At 43.0% G+C, this 21470-nt stretch overlaps 1 protein-coding gene across 1 annotated transcript in view; it reads left to right on the top strand.

Moving 5' to 3' along the window:
- The first annotated feature begins 3179 nt into the window (after positions 1-3179).
- LOC142759104 (vomeronasal type-2 receptor 26-like) overlaps positions 3180-21470 on the top strand; it is a 31335-nt gene continuing 13044 nt past the window's right edge. The window contains exons 1-3 of the mRNA XM_075860972.1: positions 3180-3253; positions 5907-6198; positions 13378-14199. Of these exons, the coding sequence (XP_075717087.1) occupies positions 3180-3253; positions 5907-6198; positions 13378-14199 (1188 nt within the window). The remainder of the gene's footprint in view (positions 3254-5906; positions 6199-13377; positions 14200-21470) is intronic.

Genomic DNA, 21470 nt, shown 5'->3' on the forward strand with positions numbered 1-21470 from the left:
ATACTGCCCGCCACGTCTGGCGCCACTTTCCGCACCTGCCTTCATCCGTGCTGAAGCCACAGTCACCGTCCGGACTATTTCAGGTACCTAAGCATTACTGTCTGCTATCTTGCTTTCACATAGACTGTGACCTGGTCAGCTGCCTCCCCGCTACGGCGGAGCGGCCTAGTTGGTCCACAAACCCAGTGTCCGTGACACTAATACACTGGACACCAGAGACTGGAGAACTAAACCAATTTACACCAGAGACTTGGGTTCTTATCCATTGGACACCAGAGACTGGGGCAGTAAACCACTGTACGCCTGAGATAGGGATACTAATCTACTGGACACCAGTGACTGGGGCAATAAACCACTATACACCAAAGAATGGGGCAATGAACCTTTGTACACCACATACTGGGGCACTTATCCACTGGACACCAGAGACTAGAGAATTAAATCACTGGACACCAGAGACTGGGACACTAAACTACTGGAAACCAGTAACTGGGGCACTAAACCATTGGACACCAGAGACTGGGGCAATGAACCACTGAATACCAGATACCGGGGCACTAATCCACTGGACACCAGAGACTAGAGAATTAAATCACTGGACACCAGAGACTGGGGAACTAAATCACTGGGCACCAGGGACTGGGGTTCTAAACCACTGGACACCAAAGACAGTAGTCCAAAACCACTGGGCACCAGAGACTGGGGCAATAAATCACTAGACACCAAAGATTGGGTCACTGAACCACTAGACACCAGAGATTGGGGCTCTAAACTACTGGACAGCAGAGACTGAAGTACAAAACCAATGGGCACCAGAGACTTGGGCACTAAACCCCCGAACACCAAATACTGGGTAAACCACTGGACACCAGATATTGGAGCACTTATCCACTGCACACCATAAACTGAAGAACTAAACCACTGGACACCGGAGACTGGGGCACTTATCCACTGGACACCAGTGACTAGTGAACTTAACCAACAGACAACAGAGACTAAAGCTCTTAACCACTGGACAACAGAGACTGGAGTACCAAAAAACGGGGCACCAGAGACTTGGGCACTAAACCACCGGACACCAGAGACTGGGGCAATAAACCACTGGACACCAGATACTGGTACTGGGGCACTTTTCCACTGGACAACAGTGACTGGAGAACTAAACCACTGGATAACAGAGACTGGGGCACTTATCCACTGGACACCAGAGATTAGTGCACTTAACCAACGGACAACAGAGACTGGAGCTTTAAACCACTGGACACCAAAGACTGGATTACAATACCCCCCCTGGGCACCAGACACTGGGGCAATAAACCACTAGACACCAAAGATTGGGTCAGTGAACCACTAGACACCAGAGACTGGGGCTCTAAACTACCGGACAGCAAAGAATGGAGTACAAAACCACTGAGCACCAGAGACTTGGGTACTAAACCACCGGACACCAGTGACCGGGACAATAAAAAACTGGACACCAGATATTGGGGCACTTATCCACTGGAAACCAGAGACTGGGGCACTAAACCACTTGAAAGCAGGGACTGGGAACTAAACCACTGGACACAACAGACTGGGGTACTTATCCACTGGACAGCAGAGACTGGAGAACTAAACCACTGGACACTAAAGATTGGGGCACTAAACCATTGTACAAGAGGGACTGTGGCACTAAACCACTGGACAACAGACACTGGTGCACTTAACCAATGAACACAAAAGACTGGGGTACTAATCCACTGGACACCAGAGACTGGAGAACTAAACCACTTGACACTGGAGACTGGGTCACTTATCCACTGGACATTGGAGACTGGGGCACTTATCCCCTGGACAATAAATGCTGTGTAATATTTCTGTAACGAGTCTCTGCTATAAATTATTGTCCCTTATTTCTGTTAATACAAATAAGAAGCAGATAATAACTATTATATATAAAGAACAGGTGACACCCCGGCTGCAGCAAAATCCAGGCCACACTGAGATGTGTTATACTGAAGTGTATAAAAGGGGGGGAGATGCTGATATCTAGTACATTGTCCCCTGTCCTACACCATGCTTCATGACCCTGCGCTCTACAGACACCCGCTCCTGTTCTGTGCTATATTGGTGTCCCCTGTCCTACACCATGCTTCATGACCCTGCGCTCTACAGACACCTGCTTCTGTTCTGTTATATTGGGGTGCTCTGTCCTACACCATGCTTCATGATCCTGAGCTCTACAGACACCCGCTGCTGTTCTGTGTTATATTGGGGTGCCCTGTCCCACGCCATGCTTCATGACCCTGACACTCTCCTGTTCTGTGTTATATGGGGGTGCTCTGTGTTATTTGGGAGCCTCATGCGCAGACCTCTACTCTCAGCACACACCAGGACTGCCCTGTTACGTATACTGATTCTGTATGTGACACATTGTAGATCCCAGAATCCTCCACCAGCCTGTCATCTGCTCCTAGCCAGGACTGTTGAGGATAATGAATATTTTCAGGATGGAGACATCATTATCGGAGGAGTTTTCGCTGTCAACATTTTTATGAATGGATTTAGCCAGGATGGCAGTTTTCATTGTTACATCTGTTTGGGGTAAGTGAGAACAGATCAGTGTTCAGGACCCTCATGTACAGTCAGTGTTAGGAGACGTAGGCAGCCAAGAATCTGCACTTGTCGCTCCCTTACTCCATTATTTGCAGAGATGTGCTGTAGTGTCATTTATGGGAATCCAGTCAGTCAGTTCAATTTGTGGCCAAAAATTGCTGAAATGTTTACACTGTTTACAGCATAAAGGAGGTTTTCTCGTTACCTACATTGATGTCCGTTATATATTATGATGGGGGGAATGAGTTATAATGGAATAATAGATTCATTCATTGACATGCTGCAGTCTCTCACATTTACTATTACTCAGCAGTGGATGTCAGCTCATATGACAAGTCATCATTGTGATGACAGAGGCTCCAGAGCAGTCTACCCAGTGAGATGACGGCTCCTGACACTGTCCAGTAGAGGGTCATCCCATTTTATAGAACTTCTGCTGCTATAAATCTTCTTGGGCTTCCACACTGTTATATGATGTCCTTCAGGTTCAGTCTTTCTCAGACCGAGCTTGTCTCACAGAAGTAAAAAATCCTTCTTGACCCCTGGACTCCTCTGGTTGGCAAGGGAAGGGAGAAAGGGAAAGGATGGAAGAAAAGGAAGGGATGGAAGAAAGAGAAGGGATGGGAGAAAGGGAAGGGATGAGAGAAAGAGAAAGGATGTAAGAAAAGGAAGGGATGGGAGAAAGGGAAGGGATGAGAGAAACTGTAGACATTGTTTTACCCCTATTGATCAAAAGAAAGTTTAAAAATATGTTTCCGTGTTCCGTTCTCCATTGTGGTATATTTCACTCCTCTAGTGCATATTCCAATACTGTTGTAGATACAGACCTAACACCATTTTTTTTTTTTTTTAATAGGGTAATTTAATTATTATGAGCTAAACACAAGAAATGGTTATAAACCATACCTAATAGAAATCCCAAAATATGCAATCCATATATAGCACGGTGCCGTTTCGGAGAGCAACAATTCAAAAAGAAAAAAACAAAAAAATATTTTCCAAAACATACCAGGCACTCTTTGGGATAAGAATAATTTCATATAAATTTTTATTAAATTCCATATAAAAATATATTTTAAAGATTTTTCATATATAAATATATCTCTTTCAGAAATTTTCAGTCCACCTTGAGTTGCGAGATCAACATAAAGATGAGTATTCAACTCTTTATCTATATTTGCATGGCTATTATATAAGAGGAACTGCTCCTGTTGGTTTCGGACCAAAATTCTAAAAGAAGGAGGAAAAAGCAAAAACTGCAAGTGTGAACTGAGACCAATGGTGTCTGAATAAAAATTTAACGTGGATACCAGCATAGCAGGATTCCGACTCTTCAATGTAGGAGCGTGCTCCATTGCTTAGATTTGCTCACCTTTGGGTGAAATCTCGGCTGCCCCCGAGTATAGGAAGATTTAAAGTTAAATATTTAACTCCTTATATACAATTGCATTGCTATTACACAAGAGGAACTGTTTCTGTTGGTTTCGGACCAAAATTAGAAAAGAAGGAGTAAAAAGAAAAAAGTGCAAGTGTGAACGGAGACCAATGGCGTCTGGATAAAAAATCTTCAGAACCGGTTCTTATAGCTAATCTCTTATATGGGTCTGATTTTGGCTTATGTATAGAACACCTATTACCTAGATATCTCATCATGACATGTCATTGTGTGTAGAGGGGGATAAATTAATGGCAGTAATGTTATAAAAGTCTGTGTTGGTATCCTGGCCAGGAGACATTTTTTTAATTATGTACATCTAGTTTGAAACAAATGTGTTTGCTCAAACCCTTTTCTTTTCCTATAAAAAATCTTTGTATTATGGATAAAAGAGGAAAGAGATATATTTATATATGAAAAATCTTTAAAATATATTTTTATATGGAATTTAATAAAAATTTATATGAAATTATTCTTATCCCAAAGAGTGCCTGGTATGTTTTGGAAAATATTTTTTGTTTTTTTCTTTTTGAATAATTTAATTATTAGTAGTTTAGGCAAAATTATCTAAGTGCTCATTACAGACAAAATGTCCTCTCTATTTGTCTCATGAATACAACCCCCTTTTCAAAAAGATGCCGGTACGGCGATCAGCCAACAAACGAGCGTTAAGTGTAAGCGATCAGTGTCACCATCATTTTTTCTGGGAAATTCATTTACGCCCACACTTTCTTTTTTAAGGAAATGTTCAGTGTGATGTTTAGTATTTCTTGTATTGGACTTGCCTGGGCACGGTGTGTTTCCTGACTGTGACTGGTACTCGAGCACGGAAGTGTGCAGACAATTTATTTTTCATTTATGTATTAGTCTTGTTTAATATCATGGAATGTAACGTAAACCAAAGCAGGTCGCTGAAAGCAAGGAACCTCCGACACACGCCATGATTACTGAGCCAACAGGAGACATGAGATCCTGTATATACACAAGCCTGGACCAACAGGTGACAACAGAGAGGAACAGCAGGACTACCCAGAACCACAGCTATGGATGATACAGCAGACAGACAAACCCAGATACCAGCTAAGGAGTAGAAGTAGCCCCCCCCGCCGCTGCTAGAGGCATCTGTTATTACACTGGTGGTCACTATCATGACTAGCTGCTATGGAGGAGCCCCAACCAAAGAGCCAGAGGAGGAACACACTCTACAGCAAATGTATCAGACATAGGCGCCAGCCTGGCCCCACCCATTATAACTCTGGCCACACCTCCAATACCAACCTGATCTTAAAGGAGATGCATCATTTTTTATTTACTAATTATTAATCTATATTGAAAAATGTATTTCTAATCTGTGTATTTTTCTGATTGTTATTTTTTTTGTTTTCTTTACATGGTCATGGGGCGGCCATCTTGTCTGAGCTGCTGCAGTTCTAGAGATTTGCTTTACGGCAGACGTCAGGACGTCTCAGTCAAATGTGTCAGGTTGACTCCCCATTGTCCTCCACTGTTCTCTATTCAGGTCTAGTTCTCCATTCTTGTGCCAACTTCATATCGTAGGTCAGCACTGGAGTCCAGGCACAAGCAATCTATGATTGATCCTTCCATCAGGACAAGTGTTGCATTCTGGGAGGTGCCAGGTATTGGGGACTGTCTCACTGACTCCTGGACACACATTGGTCATGGGGTTAGTTACTTAGTGGAGCTGGTAGTCTTCGTGTCACTTTGTGATCTACCAGGATTTCTATACTGTTATTAGAGTCCGTGTCTATCATCCTTGACCACAAATCTTAATTTCTATTTTTCTCTGATCTGTGTGTGATTGAACCTTTTACATTATCACTGTCGCCTTTTATATCATTTTCTATCATCTCCACAGACCCGTGCCTCTGTATTACAAGTATCTTCTGACTTTCCGTTTCGCCATTGAGGAAATTAACCGAGATCAGACAATTTTACCTAATATCTCTCTGGGATATCACGTATACGACTCGTGCTCCGATAGCAGGAAAGCTGTGAAAAGTGTCCTACAGATTTTATCAGGACCGAGAATGACAGTCCCCAATTATTCCTGTATCGGGCAGAGGAAGGTAGCTGGTTTTATTGGAGATCACGGTTCAGTGAATACCGTGTCCATGGCTCAGATACTGGCATTATACCGATACTCACAAGTAGGTGGCATTCACTTATGTATTGTAATGACTGGTCAATACTAAGGGATTGGTAGAATCAGGTCCTGGAGATTCATGAAGGAACACTTGTAAGAACTGCTGGGATTAGCATTTCTACAGCCTTTAAGATATTCCAAATGAGCCAACAAAAATAGAGTAATCCTGCCCGTAGAGTGTAAAAATGGAAGGTTTATTTGTCAGCTTCTTCTGGGGCATGCAAGATGGGTATCACAGATGCCTTTTAACCCCTTCCGGACATTTGCCGTGTGGGTACGCCATGGAAAGCTGGTGCTTCCCACAATTTGCCATATCCATACGCCAAATGCTTGGCACCGGCTCAGAAGCTGAGTCGGTGCCATCATCGCCGGATCTCAGCGGTATCTTACAGCTGACATCTGGCTGTAATAGCAGGGACCAAAATTAGCTTAGATCCCCGCCATTAACCCCTTCAATGCAGCGCTCAAACGCGATGGCTGCAATGGCAATCGGAGGCCTAATACTGGCCTCCTGGTCTGCCTAGCACGGAAGCCGGTCCAGATCCGCCCGGCTTCCGTAGCAGCCGGCAAGATAGCGCCGGCTCAGGAGCTGATTCAACGTCATCAGCAGTTGAAGTCAGCTGCATGTTACAGCTGACATCCACCTGTAATGGCAGGAACCGGAGCTAGCTGTTCCATTATCAAGTCATTTATTATTAAAAAAATAAAAATAAACTATACATATTTGGTATCGCCGCAACCATAACGACCTGAGGCATAAAAATATTCTATTATTTATTGCAAACGGTGAACAGCGTAAAAAACACATAAAATACCAGAAATACCATAAAATACCAGATAAAATACTTTGCCCTACAAATATTGGAATAAAAAGTGATCAAAAAGTCGCACAAATCCAAAATTGGTACCTATAAAAACTATAGCTCGTTTCGCAAAAAAACAACCCCTCTACAGCTCCATGGACAAAAAAGTTAAAAAGTTGTGGTTCTCACAACTTGGCAACACAAAAAATACATTCTTTTTACAAAAGTAATTTTATTGTGCAAAAAGTTGTAAAACATGAAAAAGTGCCATAAAATATGTATCGCCGGAATTGGACTGACCCGCAGAATAAAGGTAACATGTAATTTATAACGCGTCTTGAACGCTGTATAAAAAAAACTAAAAAAACGATGCCAGAATTACGTTTTTTTGGTCACCTGGCTTCCCAAAAAATAGGATAAAAGGTGATCAAAAAGTCGCATTTACCCCAAAATGGTACCAATAATAACTACAGCTAGTCCCACAAAATAAAAGCCATCATACCACTACGTCTATGAAGGAAATAAAAAATATGCAGTTTTGACGGCCCGAGGGGAACATTTCAAGAGGCGATTTATCGAGGACCTAAAATTAGGGAACCAGGAAGGGGAGGGCCCAAACATATCCGCTGGAAGCGACAGTGCCTGTATTATACCAGGGCAACACTTTCCCAGCAAAATTCCCCAAACTGCAAAAGTGCGGGGTGTGGACCGAAATGGGCATAAGAAAGGACGCCATATATCAGTGCGACACCGGCAGAAAGGATTGCTTCACAGCGTAACACACATCAATGGATCATTTTATTGTTTTTTTACCCCATTATTATACCACCTGACTATGCCCCTGATGTACTCTGCCCAGCTTACATGTACCCCCACATTATTATACCACCTGAATATGCCCTTGATGTACTCTACCCGGCTTACATGTACACCCACATTATTATACCACCTGACTATGCCCCTTATATACTCCGCCCGGCTTACATGTACCCCCACATTATAAATGGAAACACCAGCAATACTCAAACAAATCTACTACCAAGCAAAATTCGCTCTCCAAAAGTCAAATGGCGCTCCCTCCCCTCTGAACCCTACAGCGTGCCCAAACAGCAGTTTCCTCCCACATATATGGCATCGCCATACCCGGGAGAACCCTTTTAACAATTTTGGGGTGTGTGTCTCCAGTGGCATAAGCTGGGCATGACATATTTGCCACTGAATGGTATATCTAGGGAAAAATATAAAAAAAATAATTTGCACCATCCACAGCGCAATCATTTATGGAAAAGACCTGAGGGGTGAAAATGCACACTACACCCCTTAATAAATGCCTTGAGGGGTGTAGTTTCCAAATGGGGTCACTTTTCAGGGGTTTCCTTTTATTATTTCACATCTGAGCCTCTCCAAATGTGAACCAATACTGTGTAAATCGCCAAATTAGGCCTCAATTTTACATGGTACGCTTTCAGTCCTGAGCCTGGTCGAATGTCCAGGCAAAATATTAGGGCCACATGTAGGGTGTTTCTAAAACCGGGAAACACTGCATAATAATTAGAGAGCTGTCTTGTTATGGTGGCACAAGCTGGGCACCACATATTGGCATATCTATTGAAAAAAATCCCATTTTCACTCTGAAACATCGAGTGCACACTAATTTCTACAAAACACCTGCAGGATTAAGATGCTCACTACACCCCTAGGTGAATGCATTGAGGGGTATAGTTTCCAAAATAAGGTCAGTTCCGGGGTGTTTCCACTGTTTTGGTCCCACAGGCGCCCAGAAACCAATCCAGCAAAATCTGCACTCCAAATGGAGCTTCTTCCCTTCTGAGCCCTGCCGTGTGCCCAAACAGCAGTTTATGACCACAAATGGGGTAATGCCGTACTCAGGAGAAATTGCTTTACAAATGTTAGGTTCTTTTTTTCCTTTATTTGATGAGAAAATGAAAAATTTTGCGCTAAAGCTACGACTTATTGAAGAAAAAGGATTGTTTTTATTTTCACTGCCCAATTTTAATAAATTCTATGAAACATCTGTGGGGTCAAAATGCTTACTACACCCCTAGATGAATTCCTCAAGAGGTGTAGTTTCCTAAATGGAGTCACTTTTTGGGCGTTTTCATTGTTTTGTCCCCTCAGGGGCTTTGCAAATGTGACATGGCCTCCGCAAACCATTCCTGCTCAATTTGAACGCCAAATGGCGCTCCATCCCTTCTGAGCCCTGCCGTGTGTCCAAGCAGCCATTTATTACCACACATGGGGTATTATGTTACTTGGGAGAAATTGCTTTAAAAATTTTGCAGTGCTTTTTCTCTTTTAGTCCTTGTGGAAATGAGAAAAAATTAGCTAAACCTACATTTTCTTTGAAAAAAATTAGATTGTCATTTTCAGGGCCTACTTCCAATAATTTCTGCAAAAAAACTGTGGGGTCACAATGCTTACTATACCCCTAGATAATTTCCTTGAGGTATGTAGTTTCCCAAATGGGGTCACTTTTGGGGGATTTCCACTGTTTTGGCACCGCAAGAGCCCTTCAAACCTGACATGGTGCTTAAAATATATTCTAATAAAAAGGAGGCCCAACATCCACTAGGTGCTTCTTTGCTTCTGAGGCCGGTGCTTCAGTACATTAGCACATTAGGGCCACTTGTGGGATATTTCATAAATCTGCAGAATCTGGGCAATAAATATTGAGTTGCATTTTTCTGGTAAAACTTTCTGTATTATAAAAAAAATTGGATTAAAAATAAATTTCTGCAAAAAAATATGAAATTTGTAAATTTCACCTCTACTTTGCCTTAATTCCTGTGAAACATCTAAAGGGTTAATACATTTTCTAAATGCTGTTTTGAATACTTTGAGGGGTGACGTTTTTAAAATGGGGTGACTTATTTGAGGTTTCTAATATATAAGGCCCTCAAAGTCACTTCACAACTGAACTGGCCCCTGTAAAAATAGCCTTTTGACATTTTCTTGAAAATGTGAGAAATTGCTGCTAAAGTTCAAAGTTCAAAGCCTTGTAACGTCCTAGAAAAATAAAAAGATGTTCAAAAAATTATGCCAATCTGAATTAGTTAGCAACAATTTTGTGTGGTGTAACTGCCTGTCTTACAAGCAGATACATTTAAATTGAGAAAAATGCAAATTTTTGCCATTTTTCGCTAAATTTTTGTGTTTTTCACAATTAAAAACTGAACATATCGAGCAAGTTTGGCCAGTAACATAAAGTTCAATGTGTCACGAGAAAATAATCTCAGAATCGCTTTGATAGGTAAAAGCATTCAGAAGTTATTGCCACATAAAGTGAAAAATGTCAGATTTGAAAAATGAGGCTCTGTCAGGAAGGTCAAAAGTGGCCACAGCGGGAAGGGGTTAAACCACTTAAAAAAATAAATAAAATAAACGTGAATGTGATTGTATTTTCCCTTATCAAACAGGTGCGGTATAACATCATCATATGCGATATACAAAACTAAATATAAAAAGATATAAAATAATATAAAAATACCGACATATGCAGAGGAAACATAATTGATGTTCAGAGATCCCCTAAATGAATGTACAAAAAATTATCAAAATGACAAACATGATGTATCCATATAGTACAAAGTGATGACCTCTATAAGTAAATGCCACTAAAAAGAACTACAAATATCCCGATACCAGAGTAAGAGGATCGGGGGGTAGGATCCATCCAGAAAGGAACGAAGATGAACTAATTCATAAACAGGGGGATCTATGGAACCAAAGCCGATCACATGATGTGATCCATCCAATAGAAAAGGGTATAGTGAGCTCATTCATAAAGAGAAGAGCTGTGTAACTACTCCCGATCACATGGTAAGAACTAACCAATCACAAGGTGGCTGTATCTTTTATCATCTTGTTCGCTCTATGGATTCCCCCCCCCCGCCCGCACCCTCCAGCTAATGTGGGATGTACTGCCGTCAGCGCGGCTCCAGATACCTGAGACCACCGACCAGCACCTTATTGAGTCCCTCCCAGTCCGTCTAGCTGCTGTCCGTGCTGCACACGGCGGTTAATCTGGATATTAGCTGCTGATCATAATAATGGGACTCCACTGTGTATATCCAGAGCATCACTTGAAAAGCAAGACACAAAAATATTTTCACAAGTATGACAAAAAAATATCTCAGCTCATAAAAACCATAAACCACACAGACCAAATAGTCCAAAAATAACAATCTCTATGAATCCATTTGTACAAACTCGCCCCTGCAAATACTGTATATACTGTACAAAGAGTTAAAGAAGATAATAAGAAACAACCTGAGATGAAGACGACCACAGCCCCAGCCACATAAATATCAAGTCACAGTCTATATATCAGTGGCCCATCAGCCGAGGTTCAATGTCTAGAACAAGATCCTCGATGTAAAGAGACCAAAAGGTATTTATATAATCACTGCCAGGATGAATGACTTACCTGTGGCCGGCATGACTTATCCTGGTATTGATTATATATATACCTATATGTCTCTTTACACCAAGGATATTACTGGACCCACATTGACTCATAATGGGGTCCATCAGGTTCCATCCCAGTGTCCAAAAGTAACACTGCATTCACCATTATGTTATCAAATACACCCTGTTCCAAATTATTATGCACATTGGATTTAAGTGTCATAAACATTTAATTATTCGTTTTTCAATTAAACTCATGGATGGTCTTGTGTCTTAGGGCTCTTTGGATCATTGTAATCAATCTCAGACACAATTAGTTTGCCAGGTGTGCCCAATCAAAGGAAAACTTCTTAAGCAGCCACAGGTTTCAAGCAATATGGCAATATGGGAAAGAAAAAGGATCTCTCTGCTGCCAAAAAGCGTGAAATAGTGCAATACCTTGGATAAGGTATGAAAACATTGGATATTTCAAGAAAACTTAAGCGTGATCATCGTACTGTGAAAATATTTGTGGCTGATTCAGAGCACAGACGGGTTCGTTCAGATAAAGGCATAATGAGGAAGGTTTCTGCCAGACAAATTAATAGGATTAGGAGAGCAACTGCTCAAATGCCATTACAAAGCAGCAAACAGGAATTTGAAGCCGCTGGTGCCTCTGGAGTCCCACAAACCTCAAGGTGTAGGATCCTCCAGAGGTTTGCAAGTGTGCATAAAGCTATTATTCGACCACCTCTAAACAATGCTCACAAGCAGAAACGGTTGCAGTGGGCTCAGAAATACATTAAGACTAATTTTCAAACTGTGTTGTTTACTGATGAGTGCCGTGCAACCCTGGATTGTCCAGATGGATGGAGTAGTGGATGGTTGGTGAATGGCCACCATGTCCCAACAAGGCTGCGACGTCAGCAAGGAGGTGGCGGAGTCATGTTTTGGGCTGGAATCATGGGGAGAGAGCTGGTAGGCCCCTTTAGGGTCCCTGACAGTGTGAAAATGACCTCTGCAAAGTACGTAGAGTTTATCACTGACCACTTTCTTCCGTGGTACAAAAAGAAGAACCGTGCCTTCCGTAGCAAAATTATCTTCATGCATGACAATGCACCATCTCATGCTGCAAAGAATACCTCTGTGTCATTGGCTGCTATGGGCATAAAAGGAGAGAAACTCATGGTGTGGCCCCCATGTTCCCCTGACCTCAACCCTATTGAGAACCTTTGGAGCATCCTCAAGAAAAATATCTATGAGGGTGGGAGGCAGTTCACATCAAAACAGAAGTTCTGGGAGGCGATTCTGACATCCTGCAAAGATATTCAAGCAGAAACTGTCCAAATACTCACAAATTCAATGGATGCAAGAATTGTGAAGGTGATATCAGAGAAGGGGTCCTATGTTACCATGTAACTTGGCCTGTTACGTTTTTTTTGATTGAAAGAGCTTTTGATTTCTGTAAATATGACCTCCTGATGCTGCAAATTACACAAATTACCATTTTAGTTCTCTTTACAACCTTTAAAATGTTTTGATCTCTGTTGTGCATAATAATTTGAAACAGTGCATTTTGAGTTTATTACTTCTAAAAAAAAATCTGTTATCATTAGGAGATTTGTTCAATAAAATTTGCATTATACTCCAACGGTTGATGGCTTGAACATTATACTGACTGTCATTTGCATCGACTATTTAGGAAAATCAGCTAAAAATAACAGTTGCATAATAATTTGGAAAAAGGTGTATGTTGTAACCTGCTCTGAATGCAGATGTGAACAGAGTCTTAGTCTTTGTCCGTACCCCCGGGATTTCATATACCTTGGTTCACGCCTTATGTTCCAGACCCTTTTCCTAATATAAATTGTGTTCACTCTTCTGACCTTTTCTAAATATATTTTAGCTGTTGTACCGATGACATCATATAACTTTTCTTCTATTGATTTCTTACGTGTCACCATCTTCTGTAGATCAGCTTCGGAGCTACAAGTTCTGTTCTAAACAATCGAAATCTTTACCCAACGTTTTACCGAACAATACAAAGTGACCAGAAGTTTTACTTGGTGTTATCTAAGATGATCCAGTTCTTTAGATGGACATGGGTTGGAATCCTATTTTCAGATGATGAGAGTGGTACTGAGGAGATGCAGCTTTTGACACAATATCTGACCATGGATGGAATCTGTGTGGCCTACACTATAAAAGTACAGTATGTGCCCGCACTTCTTCTAGATAATATTGTAAGAAGTACCTCTGAGATTATTAGACAGTCATCAGCCCGGGTTATTATACTCTGTGGGACATATACTCCACCTCTTTCAGATTTGTTATATGCAATAAGAGGTGTGCTCCATGATAAGACTCTGGTCTTTGGTCCGGCTTTTGTTTCACTGACATTTCTTGTGGTGAATCACAGAGAAGCATTTACTGGAAGTTTGGCTCTTGAACCTTCTCCACTGCCTGTACCAGATATGAGAAGCTTCTATGAAAGTTTCCATACCTTAAGTCATCCAGATGATATGTTACTGGCTCATATATGGTTGTTTAGACGGCGCTGTTTATCAACCGATTCAAGAATGAATAAAATCCATCAATCCATGTACCAGAAGTCTCTTCATAACTGTTCTGAGACACTACGGGTAACAGATATTTTTAGCTTTCAAGGCAAAGGACTCTCTGACCGAGTGTATAAAGCTGTTTACTTATTGGCACAAGCTTTACACGATCTACACATGTCTACAGACAGACGATCTGATGATAAGACCGCTCTTCTCCATAAATACAGACAACGGGTAATTACTTGATAGAACAAATTGCAATAAGATGATTTTGAAAAGTAATAACATTGATGGGCACAGACCCCAATGCTCTTGGTTTGGTTTTAGTGTTGATACCTTCACCATGTAGTCAATGTTTGAGGTGTTTACTGACCATGTATTAGGATTTTAGATTTTCAGTTACTTGGGTGAGGAAAAGGGCAACATGTCTTATTAGAAGTGTCAGCATGTAGCACAATCCTGGTAAGGTCAAAGTAAGTTTGAACTCGGTGCTGACACAAACACCAACACGTTGGAAAAAGTAACATATAAAGACTAAAGTTCTCCACTAACCTCTCCCTGATCATGGGTAGTTTGAACAAGTAAAAAAAAACTCCAGCCAGCAACCAAAGAGTTTCCTCTAGTCAGACCCCACCCCTCCTCACCCGTCCCCTAGACAGACCACACCCTCCTAACCCATCCTCTAGTTAGACCTCACCCCTCCTCTAGTCCAACCCGACCGCTCCTCTAGTCAAACCCCACCCCTTCACACCACCCTCACCTCTCCTCTGGTCAGACCCCACCTCACCTCTCCTCTAGACAGACCACTCCCCTCCTCATCCGTCCTTTAGGCAGACCCCACCCCTCCTCACTGCTCCTTTAGTCAGACCCCACCCCTCCTTACCCCTCCTCTAGTCAGACACCACCCCTCCTCTAGTCAGACCCCACCCTCCTAATTCATCCTCTAGTTAGACTCCACGCCTTCCCACCCCTTCTCACCTCTCCTCTAGTCAGAGCCCTACCCTGCTCACCCCTCCTCTAGTCTGATAACACCATTTCCCACCCCTCCTGTATTCAGAACACTCTCCTCCTCACCCCTCTTCTAGTCAGACCCCACCCTCCTAACCCCTCTTCTAGTCAGACCCCACCCCTTCACACCACACTCACCTCTCCTCTGGTCAGACCCCACCTCACCTCTCCTCTGGTCAGACCCACCTCACCTCTCCTCTAGTCAGACCACTCCCCTCCTCACTTCTCCTCTAGTCAGACCCAACTCCTCCTCTACTCAGACGCCACACCTCCTCACCCATCCTCTAGTCAGACCCAACCCCTCCTCATCCGTCCTCTAGTCAGACCCCACCCTCCCAACCCCTCCTTTAGTCAGACCGCACCCTCCCAAGCCCTCCTCTAGTCAGACCCCATCACTTTACACCCCACCTCACCTCTCCCCTAGTCAGACCTCACCCCTCCTCACCCCTCCTCTAGTCAGATCCAACCCCTTCTCCAGTCAGACCCCACCCTCCTAACCCCTCCTCTAGTCAGACCCCACCCCTTCACACCCCCTTCACCTCTCCTCTAGTCAGACCTCACCCCTCTTCTTTGTTAGACCCCACCAAACATCACCGGATCTGGTCGTGGCTAGTAGGTAACTGTCTGTTAGCTTAGAAGTCTTTATTTGACTGTAGTTCCTGCACTACTAACCTCTTCTGCCTTTACTGAGGGGGAACTATAACTTGAAATTATGATGGTGAACCGTGGCTGACAATTATGGGGGAGAAAATGCGGCTGAAAATTATATAGAGAAATTTGTTTGGCAAGCATGGGCGAACATCTGCTGGTAATTATATGGGACTATGACTTGCAATTATAGTGGTACCTATGGCTGGTAATAACAGTGGTACCTGTGGCTTTACATTTATTGGGGAACCTGCAGGTAGTGTCAGGGACTTTGGTAGGTTCGGAGTCCAGAGGCTGAAATGATCAGGCAGGAATTTGCAAACAACTAGTTATCAAGTAACAGTCCAGCTTCTGTAGACATATAAACAGCAATAGGTCGTTACATGAGGCAGAGACGTGGTCAGGAAACAGACCAAGTTTAGTACACAGATAAATGGCAGTTTGTAGTAACATAAGGCAGATGGGAACTAGACCACAAGCAGGAAGCTTAATAATCTAGAAAGGAGGTTCCACAAGGCCCCCTGGCTTATATAGGAGACACAATAGTGAGACGAATTAGGCAATCAAGGCAATGAAAGCTAGAGAGCAGGATTCAAAGAGAAGCTAGACACTAAATAAATTTACTTTGGACTGAGGGTGTTGGCGCATGCAGGTGTCTGGTAGGTGTCCAATTACCAGGAAACCCCTCTATGACCAGGCCAGCAGGTCCTTACATGCTGTTGTACTCAATTGTATCCGCATCCTTTGGACGCATATACAATTTACAGCTCTGGCGAGGCAAGGGAGCTATCAGTTCCCTGCCCCACCATTTGGGGCTTAACTAGGGATGCAGGTGTGCGATTCAGGTGACAGAATTATGTAATCACGCCACCTGTCTCGTTCTGATGGAGAAGGCTTGGTCAGAAAAGAGCAGGCCAGCATCACTGTAGGAGAGGAAGGTGCGGTAACAGGGACAGGTGTGTGCAGCACTACCTAGAGGGGACAGTGTGGCACTACATGGGGCAGTGTGTGGCGCTATTGAGGTGGGCAGTGTGTGGCGCTATTGACATGGGCAGTGTGTGGCTCTATTAACATGGGCACTGTGCGACACTATTGACATGGGCAGCGTGTGGCACTAGCTACATGGATGTTGTGGCACTACAGGGGGCAGTGTGTGACACTATTGAAATGGGCAGTGGGTGACACTACCAACAGGGGATCCTGTGGTGCTAACTACAGAAGACAGTGTGTGACACTATTGAAATGGTTAATGTGTGGCACTACCAACAAGGGCTACTGTGGTGCTAACTACAGGGAGCACTGTGGCACTATCTGTAGGGGACATTGTGGCACTATTTACAGTGGGCAGTGTGGGGCTCTATCTACAGGGGGCAGTGTGGTGCACTATGTAAGCTGCTTTTATGCTATATGTAGTGGTTAGCACATATCCACTAGAGCTCTAACTATCTATTAGAGCTTGTAATATAAAGGTTTCGGCTGGTGGATGCGTGCAGACCAATACTCGTAGCATAAAAACCAGAGGCTAGCGGGAGCGTGGTTGTAATAAATTGTTTTGCATTGTGAAATGCCCATTTTAAAACCTGAGTTTGCAATAGGGGGCGGGGGGGTTAAATTAAGCTTGCAGATCTTCAACAGAGTATAAAATTCTAGACCTAGGAAAAAATATATCATCATACTGAAATAATCTACTTGAGAATCATGTCTGGTCCTGGCCAATGTAAGGCTATTTGATAGAAGGGAAAGAGGATAATAGGGAATTTGGGGAGGAGAGGGGAACCTTTTGACACAGGTGTTTCATACATCTCCAGTAAAAGCTAAAGGCCCAACTAGTGTATGTGCTAGTGAGAATAAGGAGAGTTACATAAGAGAGGGTCGGAATGAGCAGGCGCCAGCCACAATTTCTCGGATTCCATCCATTTAGTATAATAATAAGACAGGACATTTGGTGGTGCCACTGCCAAGTCCCGCATTTCCCTACCGGCCAACAAAACCCACTTTGAAATTCTATGGCAATTTTTGGGCCAAAGTGAATTGTAGAAAAACAACCTGGAGTGTTGTAAGAAGTTTTAGGGGAATTAGAATGGGTAATGTCTAAAAAAGATAAAGTCTTTTGGGAGGGTGTCATTATAATAGTGAGATGCGGCCAAGGAGAGAACGATCAATGCAAACAAAAACTCTATATATACTGTATATATATACACTACCGTTCAAAAGTTTAGGGTCACTTAGAAATTTCCTTATTTTTGAAGGAAAAGCACAGTTTTTTTCAATGAAGATAACATTAAATGAATCAGAAATACACTCTATACATTGTTAATGTGCTAAATGACTATTCTAGCTGCAAACATCTGTTTTTTAATGCAATATCTACATAGGTGTATAGAGGCCCATTTCCAGCAACCATCACTCCAGTGTTCTAATGGTACATTGTGTTTGCTAACTGTGTTAGAAGGCTAATGGATGATTAGAAAACACTTGAAAACCCTTGTGCAATTATGTTAGCACCGCGGTAAACAGTTTTGCTGTTTAGAGGAGCTATAAAACTGACCTTCCTTTGAGCTAGTTGAGAATCTGGAGCATTACATTTGTGGGTTCGATTAAACTCTCAAAATGGCTAGAAAAAGAGAGCTTTCATGTGAAACTCGACAGTCTATTCTTGTTCTTAGAAATGAAGGCTTTTTCATGCGAGAAATTGCCAAGAAACTGAAGATTTCCTACAACGGTGTGTACTACTCCCTTCAGAGGACAGCACACACAGGCTCTAACCAGAGTAGAAAGAGAAGTGGGAGGCCCCACTGCACAACTGAGCAACAAGACAAGTACATTAGAGTCTCTAGTTTGAGAAATAGACGCCTTACAGGTCCTCAACTGGCAGCTTCATTAAATAGTACCCGCAAAACGCCAGTGTCAACGTCTACAGTGAAGAGGCGACTCCGGGATGCTGGCCTTCAGGGCAGAGTGGCAAAGAAAAAGCCATATCTGAGACTGGCCAATAAAAGGAAAAGATTAATATGGGCAAAAGCACACAGACATTGGACAGAGGAAGATTGGAAAAAAGTGTTATGGACAGACGAATCGAAGTTTGAGGTGTTTGGATCACACAGAAGAACATTTGTGAAAAGCAGAACAACTGAAAAGATGCTGGAAGAGCTCCTGACGCCATCTGTCAAGCATGGTGGAGGTCATGTGATGGTCTGGGGTTGCTTTGGTGCTGGTAAAGTGGGAGATTTGTACAAGGTAAAAGGGATTGTGAATAAGGAAGGCTATCACTCCATTTTGCAACGCCATGCCATACCATGTGGACAGCGCTTGATTGGAGCCAATTTCATCCTACAACAGGACAATGACCCAAAGCACCTCCAAATTATGCAAGAACTATTTAGGGAAGAAGCCGGCAGCTGGTATTCTATCTGTAATGGAGTGGCCAGCGCAGTCACCAGATCTCAACCCCATAGAGCTGTTGTGGGAGCAGCTTGACCGTATGGTACGCAAGAAGTGCCCATCAAGCCAATCCAACTTGTGGGAGGGGCATCTGGAAGCATGGGGTGAAATTTCTCCTGATTACCTCAGCAAATTAACAGCTAGAATGCCAAAGGTCTGTAATGCTGTAATTGCTGCAAATGGAGCGACCAAAGCAAAGTCTGAAGGAGAAAATTATTATTTCAAATAAAAATCATTATTTCTAACCTTGTCAATGTCTTGACTATATTTTCTAGTCATTTTGCAACTGACTTGATAAAAATAAGTGTGAGTTTTCATGGAAAACACAAAATTGTCTGGGTGACCCCAAACTTTTGAACGGTAGTGTGTGTATATATATATATATATATATATATATATATATATATATATATATATATATATATATATATAGGACCTGAGCTAAAGGTAAAGTTGACACAAAAGTACCGGAGGGAGGGGGTCTGGCACTGATACGGGAAGTTGCTTATAAGGATCTGATTAGTAGGAATATTTAATGGAGGGCCCTCCGTCTTAGTCATATTGCCCTTATAGCCAGAGAGACTACCAAATTCTCATAGAAGGGCATGTAGATTAGGAAGGGATACATGCAGATGAGTGAATGTCAGTAAATCATCAGTGAATAATGATGATAATTTCAATTCCTTATCTCTATCTACCAGCCCTCTAATATCCAGGTAGAATGAAGAGCAGCTGCTAGTGCAAAGAACAAATAGAAGGAGGGCCGGGGGGCTTCTCTGTCTAGTTACATGTTTATCTAGATGGCGAGTGGAGGTGTGGGGAAGTTTAATTGTAGCAGTTGGGAACGAGTAAAGGTTTTTAACAGCTGTGAAGAAGGACCAGTTACCCCATAAATATTTAAAGCCTAAAACATGAAGGGTCAGCCCGAGCGGTCACACATCTTATCAGCATCCAGACTTCAGAGGAGGGCGGACTCTTCAGGTCTATGTATAATGTCTGTCAGATCGATTGCCCTTCTAGTATTGTGCCCCCCCACAGCAATTCAAGTGAGTAAAGAGTTAAAATCTTAGGATCAGAATTAATAAGGGCAATCGGTCTACAGCTCTGTCACTATAAATGGTCCTTGTCTGGTTTAGGTATGAGACGTACAGAACATCTCGGAGATAGTGCTCAGATTATACGCGCTGCAATTGTCTTCCTGCATTGGTGAAGACAGAGGTCTGTAGTTGAGGAATATATTGACAAGTTTCATCATGAAGTTCTTCTAATGAATCCACCCTCTCCACCATTTGCTTACTTAAGAGATAAGGGCTTTAAAAGTCTTACTAAGAAGGGATTTACTGTAGGTACAATTGCTAATGCATTGAGTCAAATGGCAAATTCGGAAGGGGCAGAGAAGTGACAGTAGTGAGTGAAGATCGGGCACCGGGTGGTGGATTCCCATAGGTCCATTTAGGGTGCTCGCCCAAGGCCTGAGGTTTCCAATGGCAGCCGAAAGAATAAAAGCACATTGTAGATTTATTTTGTTTTTCCCATGAATCGCGGCAAAGTCCGTGACTGAATTGCTTTCTGTATGGGACACACACAGGGGGGTTTCCAATTGTCCAGAACACCTTGTAAAAAGAGATGGAAGTCCCTTACATACTATGGGAATCAATTGTATCCCCATCCTAAGAACGCAGATGCAATTGACACCACTGGAGAGGCAAGGGAACCATCTGTCGTACTCCAAGCCATACAGTGTTTTTTGTGATGCAGGCGACAGGACGACGTAATAGTGCCACCTGCGGCGCTCCACTGGAGCAGACCTGGTCAGAAGAGACCAGGCCTGCATCGCTAGAGGAAAGCACGGTGCTGGAACGGGTATATGTGAGTGTGGCACTATCTACATGGTCACTGTGGCTCTATCTACCTGTGCACTGTGGCACTACCTAGCTGGGCACTGTGGCCATACATACATGGAGTTTGTTGCGCCTGCGTCGCTCCGCTGGAGCAAGTCTGTTCAGAAGAGACCAGGTACGCATCGCTGGAGGAAAGCACGGCACTGGAAGGGGGACAAGTGATTGTGGCACTATCTACAGTGGGCAATGTGGTGCTATCTACAGGGATTGTGGCAATGTCTGCATGGTCACTTTGGCACTACCTTTGTGGCTGTACATGGGCATTTGGGCACTGCCTTCATGGGCACTGTAGCACTGCCTATAAGGGCATTGTGTGTGGCGCTATCCACTTAGGCAGTCTGTGGCACTATCTACAGGGGGCACTGTGTGGCACTATCTATAGGGGCAGTGTGTGTCACTATCTACAAGGGGACATTCTGGCACTATCTACATGGTTAGTGTGTGGAACTATTTAAAGGGGCAGTGTGTGTGGCACTATCTATAGGGGGCCATGTGTGGCACATGCTA

This window comes from Rhinoderma darwinii, chromosome 4 (genome assembly GCF_050947455.1).
Source record: "Rhinoderma darwinii isolate aRhiDar2 chromosome 4, aRhiDar2.hap1, whole genome shotgun sequence".
Taxonomy (NCBI): Eukaryota; Metazoa; Chordata; class Amphibia; order Anura; family Rhinodermatidae; genus Rhinoderma; species Rhinoderma darwinii.